Source organism: Mustelus asterias, chromosome 9 (assembly GCF_964213995.1).
Source record: "Mustelus asterias chromosome 9, sMusAst1.hap1.1, whole genome shotgun sequence".
NCBI classification, from domain to species: Eukaryota; Metazoa; Chordata; class Chondrichthyes; order Carcharhiniformes; family Triakidae; genus Mustelus; species Mustelus asterias.
The window spans coordinates 4,880,043-4,898,578 of record NC_135809.1 but is presented as its reverse complement, the minus strand read 5'-3'; the positions used below and the strand labels follow the sequence as shown (position 1 = coordinate 4,898,578).

Genomic DNA, 18,536 nt, shown 5'->3' with positions numbered 1-18,536 from the left:
GCAGGGAAGAAGCTGGTACGCAACCTCAGATGTTTGTATCTTTTTCCCGATGGAAGAAGGTGGAAGAAAGAATGTTTGGGGTGCATGGGGTCCTTAATTATGCTGGCTGCTTTGCCGAGGCAGTGGGAAGTGTAGACAGAGTCAATGGATGGGAGGCTGGTTTGCGTGATGGATTGGGCTACATTCATGACCTTTTGTAGTTCCTTGCAGCCTTGGGCAGAGCAGGAGCCATACCAAGCTGTGATACAACCAGAAAGAATGCTTTCTATGGTGCATCTGTAAACATTGGTGAGAGTTATAGCTGACATGCCAAATTTCCTTAGTCATCTGAGAAAGTAGAGGCGTTGGTGGCTTTCTTAACTATAGTATCAGCAGGGGGGGTCAAGAACAGGTTGCTGGTGATCTGGACACCTAAAAACTTGAAACTCTCGACCCTTTCTACTTCATCCTCATTGATTGCTTCCTCGTTAGTATAGTGGTTAGTATCCCCGCCTGTCACGCGGGAGACCGGGGTTCAATTCCCCGACGGGGAGTTTATCGCAATTTTCGTGAATCAAATTGCACATTTGAGGTCGCCAACATTTGAAAGTGAAAATAATAACTCTCAAAGCAATACGCTTTCCAAAATGTCACTCTTTATGGGGCGGCACGGTAGCACAGTGGTTGGCACTGCTGCTTCACAGCTCCAGGGACCTGGGTTCGATTCCCGGCTTGGGTCACTGTCTGTGTGGGGTTTGCACATTCTCCTCGTGTCTGCGTGGGTTTCCTCCGGGTGCTCCGGTTTCCTCCCAGTCCAAAGATGTGCGGGTTAGGTTGATTGGCCATGCTAAAAAAAAAATTGCCCCTTAGTGCCCTGGGATGCGTAGATTAGAGGGTAAAATATGTAGGGATATGGGAGTAGGGCCTGGGTAGGATTGTGGTCGGTGCAGACTCGATGGGCCAAATGGCCTCTTTCTGTACTGTAGGGTTTCTATGATTCTATGTAGACAGGGGCATGTTCTCCTTTAGGCTTCCTGAAGTCAATGACAATCTCCTTCATTTTGTTGACATTGAGGGAGAAATTATTGTCACCGCACCAGTTCACCAGATTCTCTATCTCATTTCTGTACTCTGTCTCGTCATTTTTTGAGATCCGACCCACTACAGTGGTGTCGTCAGCAAACTTGGAAATAGAATTGGAGGGGAATTTGTCATAGGTGTATAAGGAGTATAGTAGGGGGCTGAGAACACAGCCTTGTGGGGCACCGGTGTTGAGGATGATCGTGGAGTAGGTGTTGTTGCCTATCCTTACTGATTGCGGTCTGTGAGTTAGGAAGTTCAGGATCCAGTCACAGAATGAGGAGCCGAGGCCCAAGCCACGGAGTTTGGAGATGAGTTTTGTAGGAATAATAGTGTTGAAGGCTGAGCTGTCGTCAATAAATTGGAGTCTGACATCGGTGTCCTTGTTATCTAGGTGTTCCAGGGTTGAGTGCAGGGCCAGGGAGATGGCGTCTGCTGTGGACATGTTGCGGCAGTAGGTAAACTGTAGTGGATCCAGGTAGTCCGGGAGATTTGTGCCATGACTAGCCTTTTGAAGCACTTCATAATGATGGATGTCAGAGCCACCGGCCGATAGTCATTAAGGCACGCTGCTTGGTTTTTCTTAGGTACCGGGATGATGGTCGTCTTCTTGAAGCAGATAGGGACCTCAGATTGTTGTAAAGAGAGGTTGAAGATGTCTGTGAATACCCCCGCCAGCTGATCCGCGCAGGATCTGAGTGCATATCCGGGTACCCCATCCGGGCCAGTCGCTTTCCGTGGGTTGATCTTCGAGAAAGCTGCTGTGACAGCTGCAATGGTGACCTTGGATACAGGTTCATCCAGGGCTTCCAGGGTGGAGGGCATGCTCTCGCTGACCTTTTGCTGAAAACAGGCATAGAATGCATTGAGCTCATCAGGGAGGGGTGCGTTGGAGCCGGTGATTTTACATGCCTTCATCTTGTAGCCTGTTATGTCTTGCAGACCTTGCCATAGTCGGCGGGGGTCGGTGTGGCTAGCCTGGGACTCTGGGTTGGTCCGGTATTGTCCTTTGGCATCTTTGATGGATCTGCTTAGATTGTATCTGGCTTTCTTGGAGAGTACAGTAAGAAGTCTTACAACACCAAGTTAAAGTCCAACAGGTTTATTTGAATCACTAGCTTTCGGAGCGCTGCTCCTTCATCAGGTGAGAGGGCAGACGAGACATTGGTTTCTGATCTCAGCTAAAGCAGTTTGTGTGAAATATTTGAAACATTGAGACAACCACATTGTAATTCTGAGTGAGCACTGAAGGAAAGGGGCAGCACGGTGGCACGGTGGGTTCGCACTGCTGCCTCACAGCGCCAGGGACCCGGGGCAGCACGGTGGCACAGTGGTTAGCGTTGCTGCCTCACAGCGCCAGGGACCTGGGTTCGATTCCCGGCTTGGGTCACTGTCTGTGCAGAGACTACACGTTCTCCCCGTGTCTGCGTGGGTTTCCTCCGGGTGCATCGGTTTCCTCCCACAATCCAAAGATGTGCTTGTTAGGGTGCATTGGCCATGCTAAATTGCCCCTCAGTGTACCCGAACAGGTGCCGGAGTGTGGCGACTAGGGGAATTTCACAGTAACTTCATTGCAGTGTTAATGTAAGCCGACTTGTGACACTAATAAATAAACTTTAAACTTATTCAGGATACCATTACAATCAGCTCCAATGTTTAGTCTACTTATTTTGATTTCAGGCAAACAAGTACAGTTGAAGTCACTATTGTAATGTATGCAATTTTAAAAAGAAGTCCATTTATTTATAGTGAATAATGTATGTAAGGCCAAACTGACAGGTCAATCAATAGCGATGTGATTTGAGTTTAATGGTTATGTGATTGGATTCCAGTGAGGTAATTATCTCAACCTATGCAGACGTTTGACTTTGTTATGAAGGTCTTAATAGTAGATAAACACAAGCTCCATCCCTCTCACTGAATATAATTCTCCCTCCTTCTGTTTAGAATGTCAGCTATTCAATCAAAAGGAACAATTGAATCTAATCTCCTCAATGCAAAGGAACCTGATCGGAATCAGGTTTCACGCACTCAACCCCAGGAAGCTAAGCAGTTAATGATTTGTGCTCTACACTAATTGTTTTCTAGGAATTTACAGGTTTATATGTCAGTGATTTATTTAAGGTGGTTTACAAAAGTACCAAAGGGGAGATTTGAAACCTTTTTTTAAATGAACACAAACTCCCAAATTCTTTGAATTGTATAACAGAATCCTTTTGTTCCCCTACTCATTTATGGAACACAAGACCATAAGACAATAAGACCACTCGACCCATCGAGTCTGCTCATGGCTGATATTTTTCTCATCCCCATTCTCCTGCCTTTTCCCCATAACCCCTGGGACAGCCAGCAACGATGTGGAGACACCCATGGGTGTTGCTGGCTGTCCCAGCATTTATTGCCCATCCCTAATTGCCCTTGAACTGAGTGCCTTGCTAGGCCATTTCAGAAGGCAGTTAAGAGTCAACCACATTGCTGTGGCTCCGGAATCACATGTAGGCCAGACCCGCGTAAGGACGGCAGATTTCCTTCCCTAAAGGGACATTAGTGAACCAGATGGGTTTTTCCGACAATCGGCAATGGTTTCATGGTTATCAGTGGATTTATAATTCGAGATATTTTTATTAAGTGAATTCAAATTCCACCATCTGCCGTGGCGGGATTCGAACCCGGGTCCCCAGAACTTTAGCTGAGTTTCTGGATTAATAGTCTAGCAATAATACAAAGATGTGCGGGTTAGGTTTATTCGCCATGCCAAAGTGATCCTAATATCAGGGGGATTAGCAGGGTAAATGAGGGTGACAGGAATAGGGCCTGGGTAGAATTGTGGTTGGTAACACTTGATGGGCCGAATGGCCTCCTGTTCTGTAAGGATTCTATGAAATCTCTCTGAAAACTTTGTAGATTGCAGCTGGTGAAACTGGTGCCGTTAATATATTTCTCCTTTGCTACACAAATGTAGTTTCAACTTTAACCGCATTTCCACAACATTACAGAGATTTGAATGAACACTCTGCGATCACTGCTGCAAAATACCAATGATTCCTTTATCGAGTGGATCGACAGTCAGAATTCGCAATGTACGCACAATGAATTCATAATTTAAATGAAGCTTTGGTTAAATAACCAAAATATAAAATTGAATTCACACCATCTTCAATATTTTATATCACATTCTCACTGTTGCTTTCAGGTTAAAAAATGAAACGCTCGGGTGATCGTTCAGTTCTCACTTTGTGCCTGAAATCTCCTTAAACATGGAATAACCCAAAATACTCTCTGTCTTTTAACAGGGGGGAAAGAATTGTAACTTGGTTACATAATCAGGAGTTACTCCCATCCTCTCGCCACCAACTAAGAGGCAGGTGCAGAATAATTACACTGAGTTCCAAAATCTGACACAGTTTTCTCCCTCCCTGCTGAAGATATTACTACAAAACTCAGTGCACTTCTCAAGGTCATAATGAATGCCAACATGCCACAGAACGGAAAAGCAAAATATTGCAGATGCTGGAAGAAAGAGAAGCAGTGGCTGTGTCCCTACCCTCCCGCAAATCCCCCTAAAATCGCCCAAAAACCCCCAAATCCCCCCCTATCCTCCCAAACCCCCTAAAACCCCCCAAAAATCCCCAAATCCCCCCAAAATCCCTCAATCACCCCAAAAAACCCCAAGCCCCCTAAAACCTCCAATCCCCTCTAAATCCCCAATCCCCTCTAAATCCCCAATCCCCCCAATCCTCTCAATCCCCCAAAACCCCCCAATCCCTCCAAAACCCCCAATCCTTCCAAGCCCCCCCAATCCCCACAAGCATCCAAAACCCCTAAATCCCCCCAAAAAACCCAATCCCCCCTGATCCCCCAAACCCCCCCCAAAACCCCCAATCCCCCCAAACCCCCCCAATCCTCCAATCCCCGCAAGCCCCCAAAACCCCCCAATCCCCCCAAAACCCTCAACCCCCCAAAACACCCAATCTCCCCTAAACCCCCAATTCCCCAAAAAACCCCAATCCCCCCTGATCCCCCTGATCCCCCAAAACCCCCCCAATCCTCCAATCCCCGCAAGCCCCCAATCCCCCCAAAACCCTCAACCCCCAAAACACCCCAAAACACCCAATCTCCCCTAAACCCCCAATTCCCCAAAAACCCCAATCCTCTCAATCCCCCAAAACCCCCCAATCCCTTCAATCCCTCAAAACCCCCAAATCCCCCCAAAAAACCCCAATCCCCCCAAAAGCCCCCAATCCTCCCAAAAGCCCCAATCCCCCAAAAAACCCCAAAACCCACAATCCCCCAATGCCCCCCAATCCCACAATCCCCCCAAAACCCCCAATCCCCACAAAATCCCCCAATTTCCCCAAAACCCCTCTAAAACCCCCAATCCCTCCAAAACCCCCAACCCCCCAAAACCCCCCAAAACTCCCAAAACCCCCAGGTCCCTGGAGCTGTGAGGCAGCAGTGCTAACCGGTGTGCCACCATGCCACCCAATCAAGAATGTAATTTGTGCGACACAGTTCTGGAATCAAACACAATAATAGCATTTATTACAGGAAAAGACTTTGGGCGGAATTTTTCCAAACAAATTCCATTATAGTCTAGAAACGGGAGTGAACCGCACTGTTTCCTGGGCGAGTTCAGCAATCTTCCTGCACTCAGTCTGCTGACAGCTGGGAGCTTTGTGTCGGTGGGGAGGGGCTCCCAATGAGTCCCCTGGGGCATCCCCGACATGCTCCCCATCACGACCCCCTCCCTGACCCACCCCAGATGACCTCTGCATGTCCCCCCCTCCACACAAACCCCCCCTTTGCTGATCACCCCCCTTGCCTAAGACCCCCATCATTGTGCATACCCCCTCTGTCATAGCCCCACCCCAACTCAGGCTCCACATCCATTTAGACCCCCCCACCTTGGCCCTGCCCATGGCACACTTGTGGTGTCCAACCGGACACTGCCAGGTGGGCATTGCCATAAAATATAGGAGCAGAATTAGGCCATTCAGCCCATCGAGTCTGCTCCGCCATTCAATCATGGCTGATATGATTTTCATCCCCATTTTCCTGCCTTCTCCCCATAACCCTTGATCCCCTTATTGATCAAGAACCTATCTAAGTCTGTCTTAAAGACACTCAATGAGCTGGCCTCCACAGCCTTCTGCGGCAAAGAGTTCCACAGATTCACCACTCTCTGGCTGAATAAATCCCTCCTCATCTCAGTTTTAAAGGACTGTCCCTTCACTCTGAGGTTGTGCCCTTGAGTTCTGGTCTCTCCCACTCGTGGAAACATCCTCTCCATGTCCATTCTATGTAGGCCTCTCAGTATTCCAATGAGCACTTTCCAGCCATGCCCTGACCTTCCGGGGGCTTCGATGGCCACTGATGCCCCCGGTGTGGCCATGGTCTTGGTCCCCGTTGGTGGAGGTCAGTAGTGGGTGGCACGGTGGCACATTGGTTAGCACTGCTGCCTCACAGCGCCAGGGACCTGGGTTCAATTCCGAGCTTGGGTCACTGTCTGTGTGGAGTTTGCATGTTCTCCCCGTGTCTGCGTGGGTTTCCTCCGGGTGCTCCGGTTTCCTCCCACAGTCTGAAAGACGTGCTGGTTAGGGTGCATTGACCTGAACAGGAGCTGGAGTGTGGCATCTAGGGGAATTTCACAGTAACTTCATTGTGGTGTTAATGTAAGCCTTACTTGTGACTAATAAATAAACTTTACTTTTACTTTACTTTAGTGATTCTCGCCGGCAAGGGGAGGTGTGGGGGGGGGGGGGGGGGGCAGCCACGTCAAACCAGCTAATCACATTATAATGTAGGCAAATCAATGCAAATAGCCTTGGCGCCCTTTCTGGGCAAAACAGAGCCAGATAACAATCCGATTCACAGTGGGTACAAATCAGATTTTTAGCCTTGCAAGCTATCCTCCCGGCTTGCCATGTTGATCAACCGGCAAGTCAAGTTTTAAAGTTTATTTATTAATCACAAGTAAGGCTTACATTAACACTGCAATGAAGTTACTGTGAAATTCCCCTCGTTGCCACACTCCGGCTCCTGTTCAGGTCAATGCACCTAACCAGCACGTCTTTTGGACTGTGGGAGGAAACCAGAGCACCCGGAGGAAACCCATGCAGACACAGGGAGAACATGCAAAGTCCACACAGACAATGACCCAAGCCATGAATCGAACCCGGGTCCCTGGCACTGTGAGGCAGCAGTGTTAACCACTGTGCTACCGTCCTGCCCACAGGGAGGGAGCTTCAGAGTTTGGGGCACAGGTTGCTTGAGATGAATTGAACAAAATGTGGGAGGTTCATGAAGCAGAAAGAGGAGCTGAGAGATCGGGGAGGATTGTAGATCTGGAAGTGGTTGCCAAGATGGGGAAGGGATATGGAGGTATTTAAATGTTCAGTCGTGGAGAATTAACAGTCTTTTCCCAATACTTGCACTTTGCTCCATTTGTCATGGCAAAGTGTTTCGGAGGGGCTTGCCATTAGAATATTAGAATGGGCTTGCATTAAGTTGATCTTTCTCTACACCCTAGCTATGACTGTAACACTACATTCTGCACTATCTCCTTCCCTTCTCTATAAACGATATGTTTTGTCTGTATAGTGCGCAAGAAATAATACTTTTCACTGTATGTTAATACATGTGACAATAATAAATCAAATCAAATTTCTACAATCATTTAGGCCGCGTGTTTAATTTGCCACGTGTCTCTGAATGTGAGAAGCCAGTGTTGTTTATCTTGGTGATGATGGGACGGAGGAACAGAGTAGCAAGGAAACATTGAATCGCACTGAGGCATCTTTCACATGCAACCTGGGTGGGACTAGAGTGGTATTGAAGACAAGCCCTCCAACAAAAGCTGCAACGTTATCACCCATCTTATCACCTTACAGACGTCAACTGAGCGGCTGTATCATTCCAGTACCTCCTATGCTCAGGTTCGTGGTGGAGCTCATAACACCAAGCTAATTCTGAGAGAAGTGTGATACCAACTTAACCAAGTTGTCATAAAAATGTAGCGCTTCTTTTAATAAAAAAAATCATTGTCGTGCTTTATTTCCCATATACCTGGTTCTCTAAACTAGACAACGAGTCCATTCTAATACACAATCTATTCAGCACAAGGCCTTTGACAGGACTAATGACAGACCGACCTTGAAGGAGTGTAACCAGATACCTAGTTGTTTCTGAAAGCTTGTGTAATGTTATATATTTGCCTCGCATTTTGAGTACTTACCCCCAAAACTCAGGCCCATTTGTGTTCCTCCCTTGCAGGAATATCACAGCTTCGGCTCACCAAAAACTATCACCCAGGCACTTTCAGCGCAGGAAGTTCAACAGTCTGTCAAACTCACTTGTTGGATGTGGGTGTCGCTGGCTGGGCTAATGTTGGTTTGCCCATCTCTTATTGCCCTGGTGGTGGTGGCGAGCTGCCTTCCTGAACTGCTGCGGTCACTTTGTCACTTAGTCGCAGGGGATATCAGGGCAGATGAAGAAAAACTCGATCGGTTTCAAGAGGATCATCGAAGGAGGACTCCCCTGCCACATCCAAACATAGGCGGGTGGGAGAATTTTACACCAGGTGAGATTTTCCAGTCCTTGGAACATATGAATAGGAGGAGGCCATTCAGCCTGTCAAACCCGCTCCACCATACAATACAATCATGGCTGGTTGGACACTTCAATGCCTTTTACACCCACTATCCCCGTAACCCTTTGTGTCATTGTTAATCAGAAATCTATCAACCTCTACCTTAAATATCATAGAATCATTGCATCCCTACAGTGCAGAAGGAGGCCATTCGGCCTCAAGCCTGCACCGACAACAAACCCATCCAGCTCCTATCCCACCCTGCTAATCCCCCTAGCACCAAGGGGCAGTTTAGCACGGCCAATCCACCTACCCTGCGCATCTTTGGAGTGTGGGAGGAAACCAGAGCACCCGGAGGAAACCCACACAGACAGTGACCCAAGGCTGGAATTGAACCCGGGTCCCTGGCGCTGTGAGGCAGCAGTGCTAACCACTGTGCTACCGTGCATCCTGACATACTCAATGACTGAGCTTTCATAGCCCTCTGGGATAGAGAATTCCTCTGAGTCCGGCCAAAACCAATGGATGGCACGCCCTGACAGGACTGCAAAATTCAGCCTGTGGGATTTTTTTTATACCCACTTGAGAGGGCAGTCAGGCACCTCAGCGTAACGTCTTATCTGAAGGACCATCTGACAATGCTGCACTCCCTCAGTACTGCACTAGAGTGTCAGCCCGGATTTCTATGCTCCAGTCGCTGGAGTGAGATTTGAATTCACTACTTTCTGACTCAGAGAAAGAGTTACCCAGTGTCCTGGCTGCCAACTACATGATATGTGATTCAAGTTAGTCCAATCCATAGGAGAGCAGTAAAAGCAAATTACTGCGGATGCTGGAATCTGGAACCAAAAGAGAAAATGCTGGAAAATCTCAGCAGGTCTGGCAGCCTCCCATCCATTGACTCTGTCTATACTTCCCGCTGCCTCGGCAAAGCAGCCAGCATAATCAAGGACCCCATGCACCCTGGACATTCTCTCTTCCACCTTCTTCCTTCGGGAAAAAGATACAAAAGTCTGAGGTCACGTACCAACCGATGCAAGAACAGCTTCTTCCCTGCTGCTGTCAGACTTTTGAATGGACTTACCTTGCATTAAGTTGATCTTTCTCTACACCCTAGCTATGACTGTAACACTACATTCTGCACTCTCTCGTTTCCTTCTCTATGAATGGTATGTTTTGTCTGTATAGCGCGCAAGAAACAACACTTTTCACTGTGTGTTAACACAATAATAAATCAAATCAAATCAACGCTGCCAGTCCTGCTGAGATTTTCCAGCATTTTCTCTTTTGGTTCCATGGGATAGGGGTGACAGGTTGCCCATCCTGAAGGACATTAGTGAATCTGTTTGACCAGTTCTGCTGTAGCAAAAACCCCAAATTGTGAAATTATTTTTAATTCAATCCCTCAATTTGCCACAGTAGGATTGGAAATCCTTCATTCCAGGCTTTTGGAAGCACCACATAAATCTGTCTGAAATCGTCCCCCTTTCGATGGCAATCAAAAAAAAAATGAAACAAGCAACATTCATTTCAACGGTGCCTTGTGGTAGTCACCGGATCAATTAGCAACCCAGCCACACACATTGCAGTTAAAGTTAAAGTGCTCTTTAAATCCACTCACTGTGCTCAGACCAGTTAATGTCCCTGCTATCAGAGAGATTGCACAATAGTTACTGACATGCTTTGCCCAGGCTCTTAATGAAAGGCTGACAACTTAAAACAACGTAAATGCTCAAATAAATATTTGGCATCATTTGAAATGCCAACCACTGCGTTTAACATAACATAATGGAATCTATCGAAACATTACCCAGGACTGAGGGCATTAACGTACAAGCTTTTGTTACAATACTAGGTGGAGCTGAAACAGTTATTCTGTGGCTTCATGCAGCTATTTATGTGAATACAATTCTCAGATCCTGCATTATTCAACCCCTGCAAATTACTGCCCAATTGCACTGATTTAGTTACCGTACAGAATTAAAGTTTAATCTGCAGATGAGGATTACATTCCAGCCATCACCTGGCTGCTTGTTTTGTAAACCCAGAATGTCAGTAAGCCAATCATTTTTCCATTTCTGTTCCACCCAGGTTGTCCCTCTCTCTCTTCCTGCATCGCTATCTCTGTCATTTTTATTCGCTCTTTCTATGTGTGTCTTTCTCTCCCTTCTGTACATCTCTGTGTTCTTTATTCTGCTGTCTCTCCCTATTGTTTCTCTGGGTCTGTTCTCCCTGCTGCCTCCCCCCCCCCCCCCCCCCACATCCTCCCTCCCCAATATTTCTGTCTGTCTCCCTACCCCAGTTTGTTCTGCTGTCTCTATTCAAGCCTTTCCCACTTCTTCATCTGTGTTTTTTTCTCTCTCTCTCTTTCTTTGTTCTCCTGTCTCTCTCAGTGTATCCCTCTCTGTCTCTGAGTCATATTCCTTACCCTGTCCAGTTACAGATGACCCTCGGGATCTCAGTTCAGGTGGGCTTTGTGTCAGGGATTCCCCGCTCACTGGCTGCTGCTGCTGCTGTCTCTCTGGTATTCGGAGCACTGGAGCCCTGTAACCCTTCAGATCCAGCGAGTCGGTGGCGAGCAGAGGGTTGATTTTCATGGCTTGGGGACTGGGCTGTCCATCAGTCCTGGGCTGGTGGCAGGAATTCCACATCGTCCGGCAGTTCAGACCAGGCAGGGGAGCCAGGCGAGAGGCATCGCTGCCGCTGGCTTCATTCAGTGAGGCTCAGCTGGAGACAGAGCAGGGACTCGGAGCAATCTTGCAGCCCAGCTGCATTGTGTACACGTGGTGGAGTAGGATTGACATTCCCCAGCCCGGGGGAATTGGACAACCCTTCCCCTCTTTATCCAGCTGGGGAGATGTTTTATCCCTCTGCTCTGGGCTGCACATGTCCATTCTGAGGGATGCACAGAGACTTGCTGCCAGTCAGGGAGCTGAACTGGTTACAACAAGTTACATTATTGCCTGCGATTAGCATAGACCCAGACTGCAGGAGGAGACCGTTCGGCCCATTGTGTCTGTGCTGGCGCCTTTGAAAGAGCTATTCACGAGAAAGAACAACCCCCCTGTCTTAAATTCTCGCATTAAGTTGATCTTTCTCTATACCCTAGCTTTACTGTAACACTACATTCTGCACTCTCTCCTTTCCTTCTCTATGAACAGTATGCTTTGTATAGCGCACAAGAAACAATACTTTTCACTGTATGTTAATACATGTGACAATAATAAATCAAATCAAAAATCAAATCCACATGAGATTAAAGTGTGAATTGTGTTTAGATTGGGAAGATGCTGTAAAGCAAATACTCCTTTGGCATCTGCCTATTTCAAGAGGTGGTAGAATCATAGAATCCCTACATTGCAGAAGAAGCCATTTGACCCCTCGACTCTCTTACCCATCCTACCCCCATAACCCCACATATTTACCCCGCTAATCCAACTAACCTACACATCCCTCATGACATCAATACTTTCATAGAATCCTACAGTGCAGAAGGAGGCCATTCAGCCCATCGAGTCTGCGCCGACCACAATCCCACCCAGGCTCTATCCCTATAACCCCATGCATTTACCCTAGCTAGTCCTCCTGACGCTAAGGGGCAATTTAGCATGGCCAATCCACCCAACCTGCACTTCCTTTGGAGTGTGGGAGGAACACCAGGTTAAAGTCCAACTGGTTTTATTTGGTAGCACAAGCCATAAGCTTTCAGAGCGCTGCCCCTTCATCAGGTGAGTGGGAGTTCTGTTCACAAACAAGGCATTTACAGACACAAACCCAATTTACAAAATAATGGTTGGAATGCGAGTCTTTACAGGTAATCAAGTCTTAAAGGTACAGACAATGTGAGTGGAGAGAGGGTTAAGCACAGGTTAAAGAGATGTGTGTTGTCTCCAGCCGGGACAGTTAGTGAGATTTTGCAAGCCCAGGCAAGTCGTGGGGGTTACAGATAGTGTGACATGAACCCAAGATCCCGGCTGAGGCCGTCCTCGTGTGTGCGGAACTTGGCTATCAGAGCACCCGGAGGAAACCCACGCAGACACGGGGAAAACGTGCAGACTCCACACAGACAGTGACCCAAGGCCGGGAATCGAACCCGGATCCCTGGCGCCGTGAGGCAGCAGTGCTAACCACTGTGCCACCCTGCTGCCTCGGCAATACCAATAATTTTGTAAAAGGTTGAGTCACTTACGACAGAAGGGTCCGGCACGTGTAGTTACATTAAACCATCTGCAATGTAGTTGACTTTTAACTGCTCCCTCAAGGGCAATTAGGGATGGGCAATAAATAAGTCCTGGCCCAACCAGCGACACCCACATCCCATGAACGAATAAAAAGAACGACTCCCCCTCTCCATTTCGATGTTGTTTCTGCCAAGGGTGAAACTTTAATTCATTTGGTGATTACACTTCAAACCTGTCACTTCCCTGCTTTTCAGCCAGTGTTCCAAATCAATCATAATTAAGCGAATAACTAATTTAAGCTGGGCAAAATGTTTTCAATAATCACTGCTGACAAGTGTGTCCCAGGATTCAAACACTTACAGCCAATAAAAATAGGAAAGAACAGAAAGTGCAGGGAATACAGAGCAAGCCTGTCAGTGTCTGAGAGAGATTAATGTCTGCAGAGGCTGACTTCTATATCAAAGGGTCAATTTCCTCTTTCTTTGCTGATTCTCTCGATACTAGTTCTGATTATTAACTCCTGATTTGAAGACACTTATCTCCCAGTGCCCAGTGAGAATAGGACAATCAGAGGGGTTTTATAATTCGCCTCATTTACCCATTTAACAGACCTATGGCCCAAGCAATGGTGAACCTCATTGAAATACAAAACATCATTGGACAGTAACTTGCACTTACAGAGCGCCATTAATATACTAAAACATCCCAAGCCATGGGGTGTTATCAAACACAACTTAACCACTGCAGCATGGTGGCACAGTGGTTAGCGCTGCTGCCTAACAGCGCCAGGGACCCGGGTTCGATTCTTGGCTTGGGTCACTGTCTGTGTGGAGTTTGCACGTCCTCCCTGTGTCTGCGTGGATTTCCACCGGGTGCTCCGGTTTCCTCCCACAGTCCAAAAGATGTGCTGGTTAAGTGCATTGGCCGTGCTAAATTCTCCCTCAGTGTACCCGAACAGGCACCAGAGTGTGGCGACCAGGGGATTTTCACAGTAACTTCATTGCAGTGTTGATGTGAGCCTACTTGTGACACCAATAATTAAAACTTTAAAAAACACGAGGGCGGCACAGTGGTTAGCACTGCTGCCTCACAGCGCCAGGGACCCGGGTTCGATTCCAGCCTTGGGTGATTGTCTGTGTGGAGTTTGCACGTTCTCCTCGTGTCTATGTGGGTTTCCTCCCACACTCCAAAGATACGCAGGTTAGTTGGATTGACAATGCTAAATTGCCCCTTAGTGTCACACAATGTGTAGCTTAGGGGGATTAGCGGGATAAATATGTGGGGTTATGGGGATAGGGCCTGGGTGTGATAAAAAGGTGGGTCGGTGCAGACTTTATGGGCCAAATGGCTCCCTTCTGCACCGTAGGGATTCTATGATTCTATGTCATAACAAGTGACCAAAGGCTTGGTTGAAGAAGTAGGTTTTAATGAAGGGAGGGGGAGAGATTTAGAAAGGGAATTCCAGAGATTAGGGTCCATTGCGAATGGTGGAGCAATAAAAGTCATGGATAGGTAAGAGGTCAGAGTTGGAGGGTACCAAGGTTTTGCAGGGTTTTGGGGCCGGAGAAAGGATTTGAAAACAAGAATGAAAGATTTAAAGTTGACACATTGATGAACCAGGAGTCGGTTGGCACTGGTGAACGATGTTGTAACATGCCTTTATAAGATAACAACATGGCATCACTAAAAGGGAAGTGTGTCATGCGATTCAGTCTTAGTTTCCCCTTTGCTTGGAGCAGAGCACACACACACACACAGCTCTGATGCCTTCCAGCTTTGTACCTAGGTACTGTTCTCATGTACCTAGTCTTAATAAATGAACTCACAACATGTTTACCCAATCCTTTATGAGTGATTTTCTTTTTATTTGTTCACGGGATCTGGGCATTCTTGGCATTTATTGTCCATCCTTAATTGCCATTGAACTGAGTAATCTGATAGGCCATTTCAGAGGGCATTTTAAGAGTCAACCATATTGCTGTCGGTCTGGATTCACATGTCAGCCAGACCAGGTAAGGATGGCAGATTTCCTTCCTTAAAGGACATTAGTGAACCAAATGGGTTTTTACAGCAATCAACAATGGTTTCATGGTCATCATTAGACTTTTAATTCCATCTGTTGTGGTGGGGTTTGAACCCAGGGCCCCAGAGCATTACCCAAGGTCTCTGGATTACTAGTCCAGTGACAATACCCGTACACCATTGCCTCCCCACTATATTGTTATAATAACACAACGAGTGGGTACTTGGCGTGAGTTAGGTAGCCGAGATTTTGATGAATTGAAGTTTGTCATAGAATCCCTACAGTGCGGAAGGAGGCCATTCGGCCCATTGAGTCTGCACTGACCACAATCCCACTCAGGCCCTATTCCCTTAACCCTAAATATTTACCCTGCTAATCTCCATGACGCTCATGGAGCAATTTAGCATGGCCAGTCCACCTAACCCTCACATCTTTGGAGTGTGGGAGGAAATCGGAGCACTCGAAGGAAACCCATGCAGACACGGGGAGAATGTACACCCTCCACACAGACAGTGACCCAAGCTGGGAATTAAACCCAGGTCCCTGGCACAGTGACACAGCAGCACTAACCACTGTCACTGTGCCATATGGTGAGCAATGTCAGCCAGCCAAGAAAATGATGAAACAATTGTTTGAAACGGTAACAGAGGAATGGACGAGAGTTTCAGCAGCAGATCAGCTGAGGCGGGGATGGGATCAGGTGATATTATGGAGATGGAAAGAAGTGACCGTGGTGAGGAGGATGGAATGGTGTCAGAAGTTCAGGGGCGGCAGGGTAGCACAGTGGTTAGCACTGCTGCTTCACAGCTCCAGGGACCTGGGTTCGATTCCCAGCTTGGGTCACTGTCTGTGTGGAGTTTGCACATTCTCCTCGTGTCTGCGTGGGTTTCCTCTGGGTGCTCCGGTTTTCTCCCACAGTCCAAAGATGTGCAGGTTAGGTTGATTGGCCATACTAAAAAAAAAATTGCCCTTAGTGTCCTGAGATGCGTAGGTTAGAGGGATTAGTGGGTAAAATATGTAGGGATATGGGGGTAGGGCCTGGGTGGGATTGTGGTCGGTGCAGACTCGATGGGCCGAATGGCCTCTTTCTGTACTGTAGGGATTCTATGATTCTACGACTCTAAGTTCAGCTCAATATTAAGTAGGATGCCAGGGCTGCCGACAATCAAGAAAGATCACACATCATATGCAAATTGAAAAGATTGGCCGAAAATCTCCGATCCCACCCGCTGCCAGAATCGTAGTGGGCAAGGCAGGAAATCCGGGGCAACCAATCGGGTGGGAATTTCTGCTCCTTGGGCACCTCCAGCCGGAAAATGCCGCTCAAATTAATGTCTGGAATAGATTGATCTTGGATCTTAACTGAGTGGGCGGCACGGTGGCACAGCGCCAGGGACCCGGGTTCAATTCCCGGCTTGGGTCACTGCCTGTGTGGAGTCTGCACATTCTTCTCGTGTCTGCATGGGTTTCCTCCGGGTGCTCCGGTTTCCAGCCACAGTCCGAAAGACGTGCTGGTTAGGGTGCATTGGCCGTGCCATATTCTCCCTCAGCGTACCCGAACAGGCGCCGGAGTGTGGCGACGAGGGAATTTTCACAGTAACTTCATTGCAGTGTTAATGTCAGCCTACTTGTGACGCTGATAAAAAAAAACTTAAAACTGGCCTTTTATCTCTTTAGATGTTGATCGGCATTTTTCAATCAATTGTGTCCCCTGTGTAGCACTGCAACCCATGTGCTGCTGACGGGGTTCCAGAAGACTGACTAACCACACATCCCCTGCCTACCCCCCCCCCACACCCACCACCCACCCACCCCCCCCCCCCCACACCCACCACACATCCCCCCACCCCGACCCCTCACCCACCCCATTCTGGATAATTCCTTCCTCTTGGCACAGCTATTGGAAACCTGGAATTCACTGCTCCCTCAATGCCTTTCCCAGACCCAATAGTTATGTTTTAAAAGGAGCCAGTTTAACCAGGCTTTCTTGAGTCAAGATCGAGTAAGTTTATTAACAATTTAAAAGGAGGAATGGTAACACACGTATGAATTAGAAGTAAGAATTGAGTCTAATAGTAAGTAAATGTAAATAAAGGGTTATACAGAACAGTTCTTGGATTGCAAGGAGTAGATAATGAAACGTTGTGCTCGTTATGAATTGGTTCCAGTGTAGTTGACCTCTGCAGGTGAATAATGGATTCTCTGATTCAGGTGTCCTGTGGTTTGGTAGAGATTTCAGGTCTTTTTTTCCAGCTGCGAGCCTTTTGCTGGCTGGTTACTTCCACAGTCAGAGAGAGAGTTTATAAATATTCCTGCAAAAGATGCTTATTTTCTTTTTCCAGGGGCACTGCTTCTGTTACTGTATCACACACCTTCAGACACACACTATCTAAATGGATACAAAATTGGCTTCTTGACAGAATAACAGTAAGAGTTTTAACAACACCAGGTTAAAGTCCAACAGGTTTATTTGGTAGCAAATGCCATTAGCTTTCGGAGCGCTGCAGCCAGAGGGTGGTTGTAGAGGGTTGTTTTTCAAACTGGAGGCCTGTGACCAGCGGTGTGCCTCAGGGATCAGTGTTGGGCCCACTGTTATTTGTCATTTATATTAATGATTTGGATGAGAATATAGGGGGCATGGTTAGTAAGTTTGCAGATGACACCAAGATTGGTGGCATGGTGGACAGTGAAGAAGGTTATCTCCAATTGCAGTGGGATCTTGATCAATTGGGCCAGTGGGCTGACGAATGGCAGATGGAGTTTTATTTTGACAAATGCGAGGTGATGCATTTTGGTAGATTGAACCAGGGCAGGACTTACTCTGTTAATGGTACGGTGTTGGGGTGAGTTACAGAACAAAGAGATCTAGGGGTACATGTTCATAGCTCCTTGAAAGTGGAGTCACAAGTGGACAGAGTGGTGAAGAAGGCATTCGGCATGCTTGGTTTCATCGGTCAGAACATTGAATACAGGAGTTGGGACGTCTTGTTGAAGTTGTACAAGACATTGGTAAGGCCACACTTGGAATACTGTGTGCAATTCTGGTCACCCTATTATAGAAAAGATATTATTAAACTATAAAGAGTGCAGAAAAGATTTACTAGGATGCTACCGGGACTTGATGGATTGAGTTATAAGGAGAGGCTGAATAGACTGGGACTTTTTTCTCTGGAGCGTAGGAGGCTGAGGGGTGACCTTATAGAGGTCTATAAAATAATGAGAGGCATAGACAAGGTAGATAGTCAATATCTTTTCCCAAAGATAGGGGAGTCTAAAACTAGAGGGCATAGGTTTAAGGTGAGAGGGGAGAGATACAAAAGTGTCCAGAGAGGCAATTTTTTCACACAGGGGGTGGTGACTGTCTGGAACAAGCTGCCAGAGGTAGTAGTGGAGGCGGGTACAATTTTATCTTTTAAAAAGCATTTAGATAGTTACATGGGTACAATGGGTATAGAGGGATATGGGCCAAATGCGGGCAATTGGGACTAGCTTATGGGTTTTTAAAAAAATAAGGCTGGCATGGACAAGCTGGGCCGAAGGGCCTGTTTCCATGCTGTAAACCTTTATGACTCTATGACTCTATGACATGCATACACACACACACACACACACACAGGATGGGCAGACATACACACACACAGACAGGCAGGGCAGATACATACACAGGTGCACACACGCACACACA

The 18,536-nt window shown here is 47.2% G+C and overlaps 1 protein-coding gene and 1 non-coding gene across 2 annotated transcripts in view; one reads left to right on the top strand and one right to left on the bottom strand.

Annotated features, from left to right (window-relative positions):
- The window catches only part of LOC144499015 (anoctamin-4), a 205,194-nt gene extending 193,896 nt beyond the window's left edge, over positions 1 to 11,298 (bottom strand). The window contains exon 1 of the mRNA XM_078221072.1: positions 11,076 to 11,298. Within this exon, the coding sequence (XP_078077198.1) occupies positions 11,076 to 11,298 (223 nt within the window). The remainder of the gene's footprint in view (positions 1 to 11,075) is intronic.
- Positions 462 to 533, top strand: trnad-guc (transfer RNA aspartic acid (anticodon GUC)). Its single transcript has one exon. It is a non-coding gene; the product is annotated as a tRNA-Asp (tRNA).
- Positions 11,299 to 18,536: the final 7,238 nt, after the last annotated feature.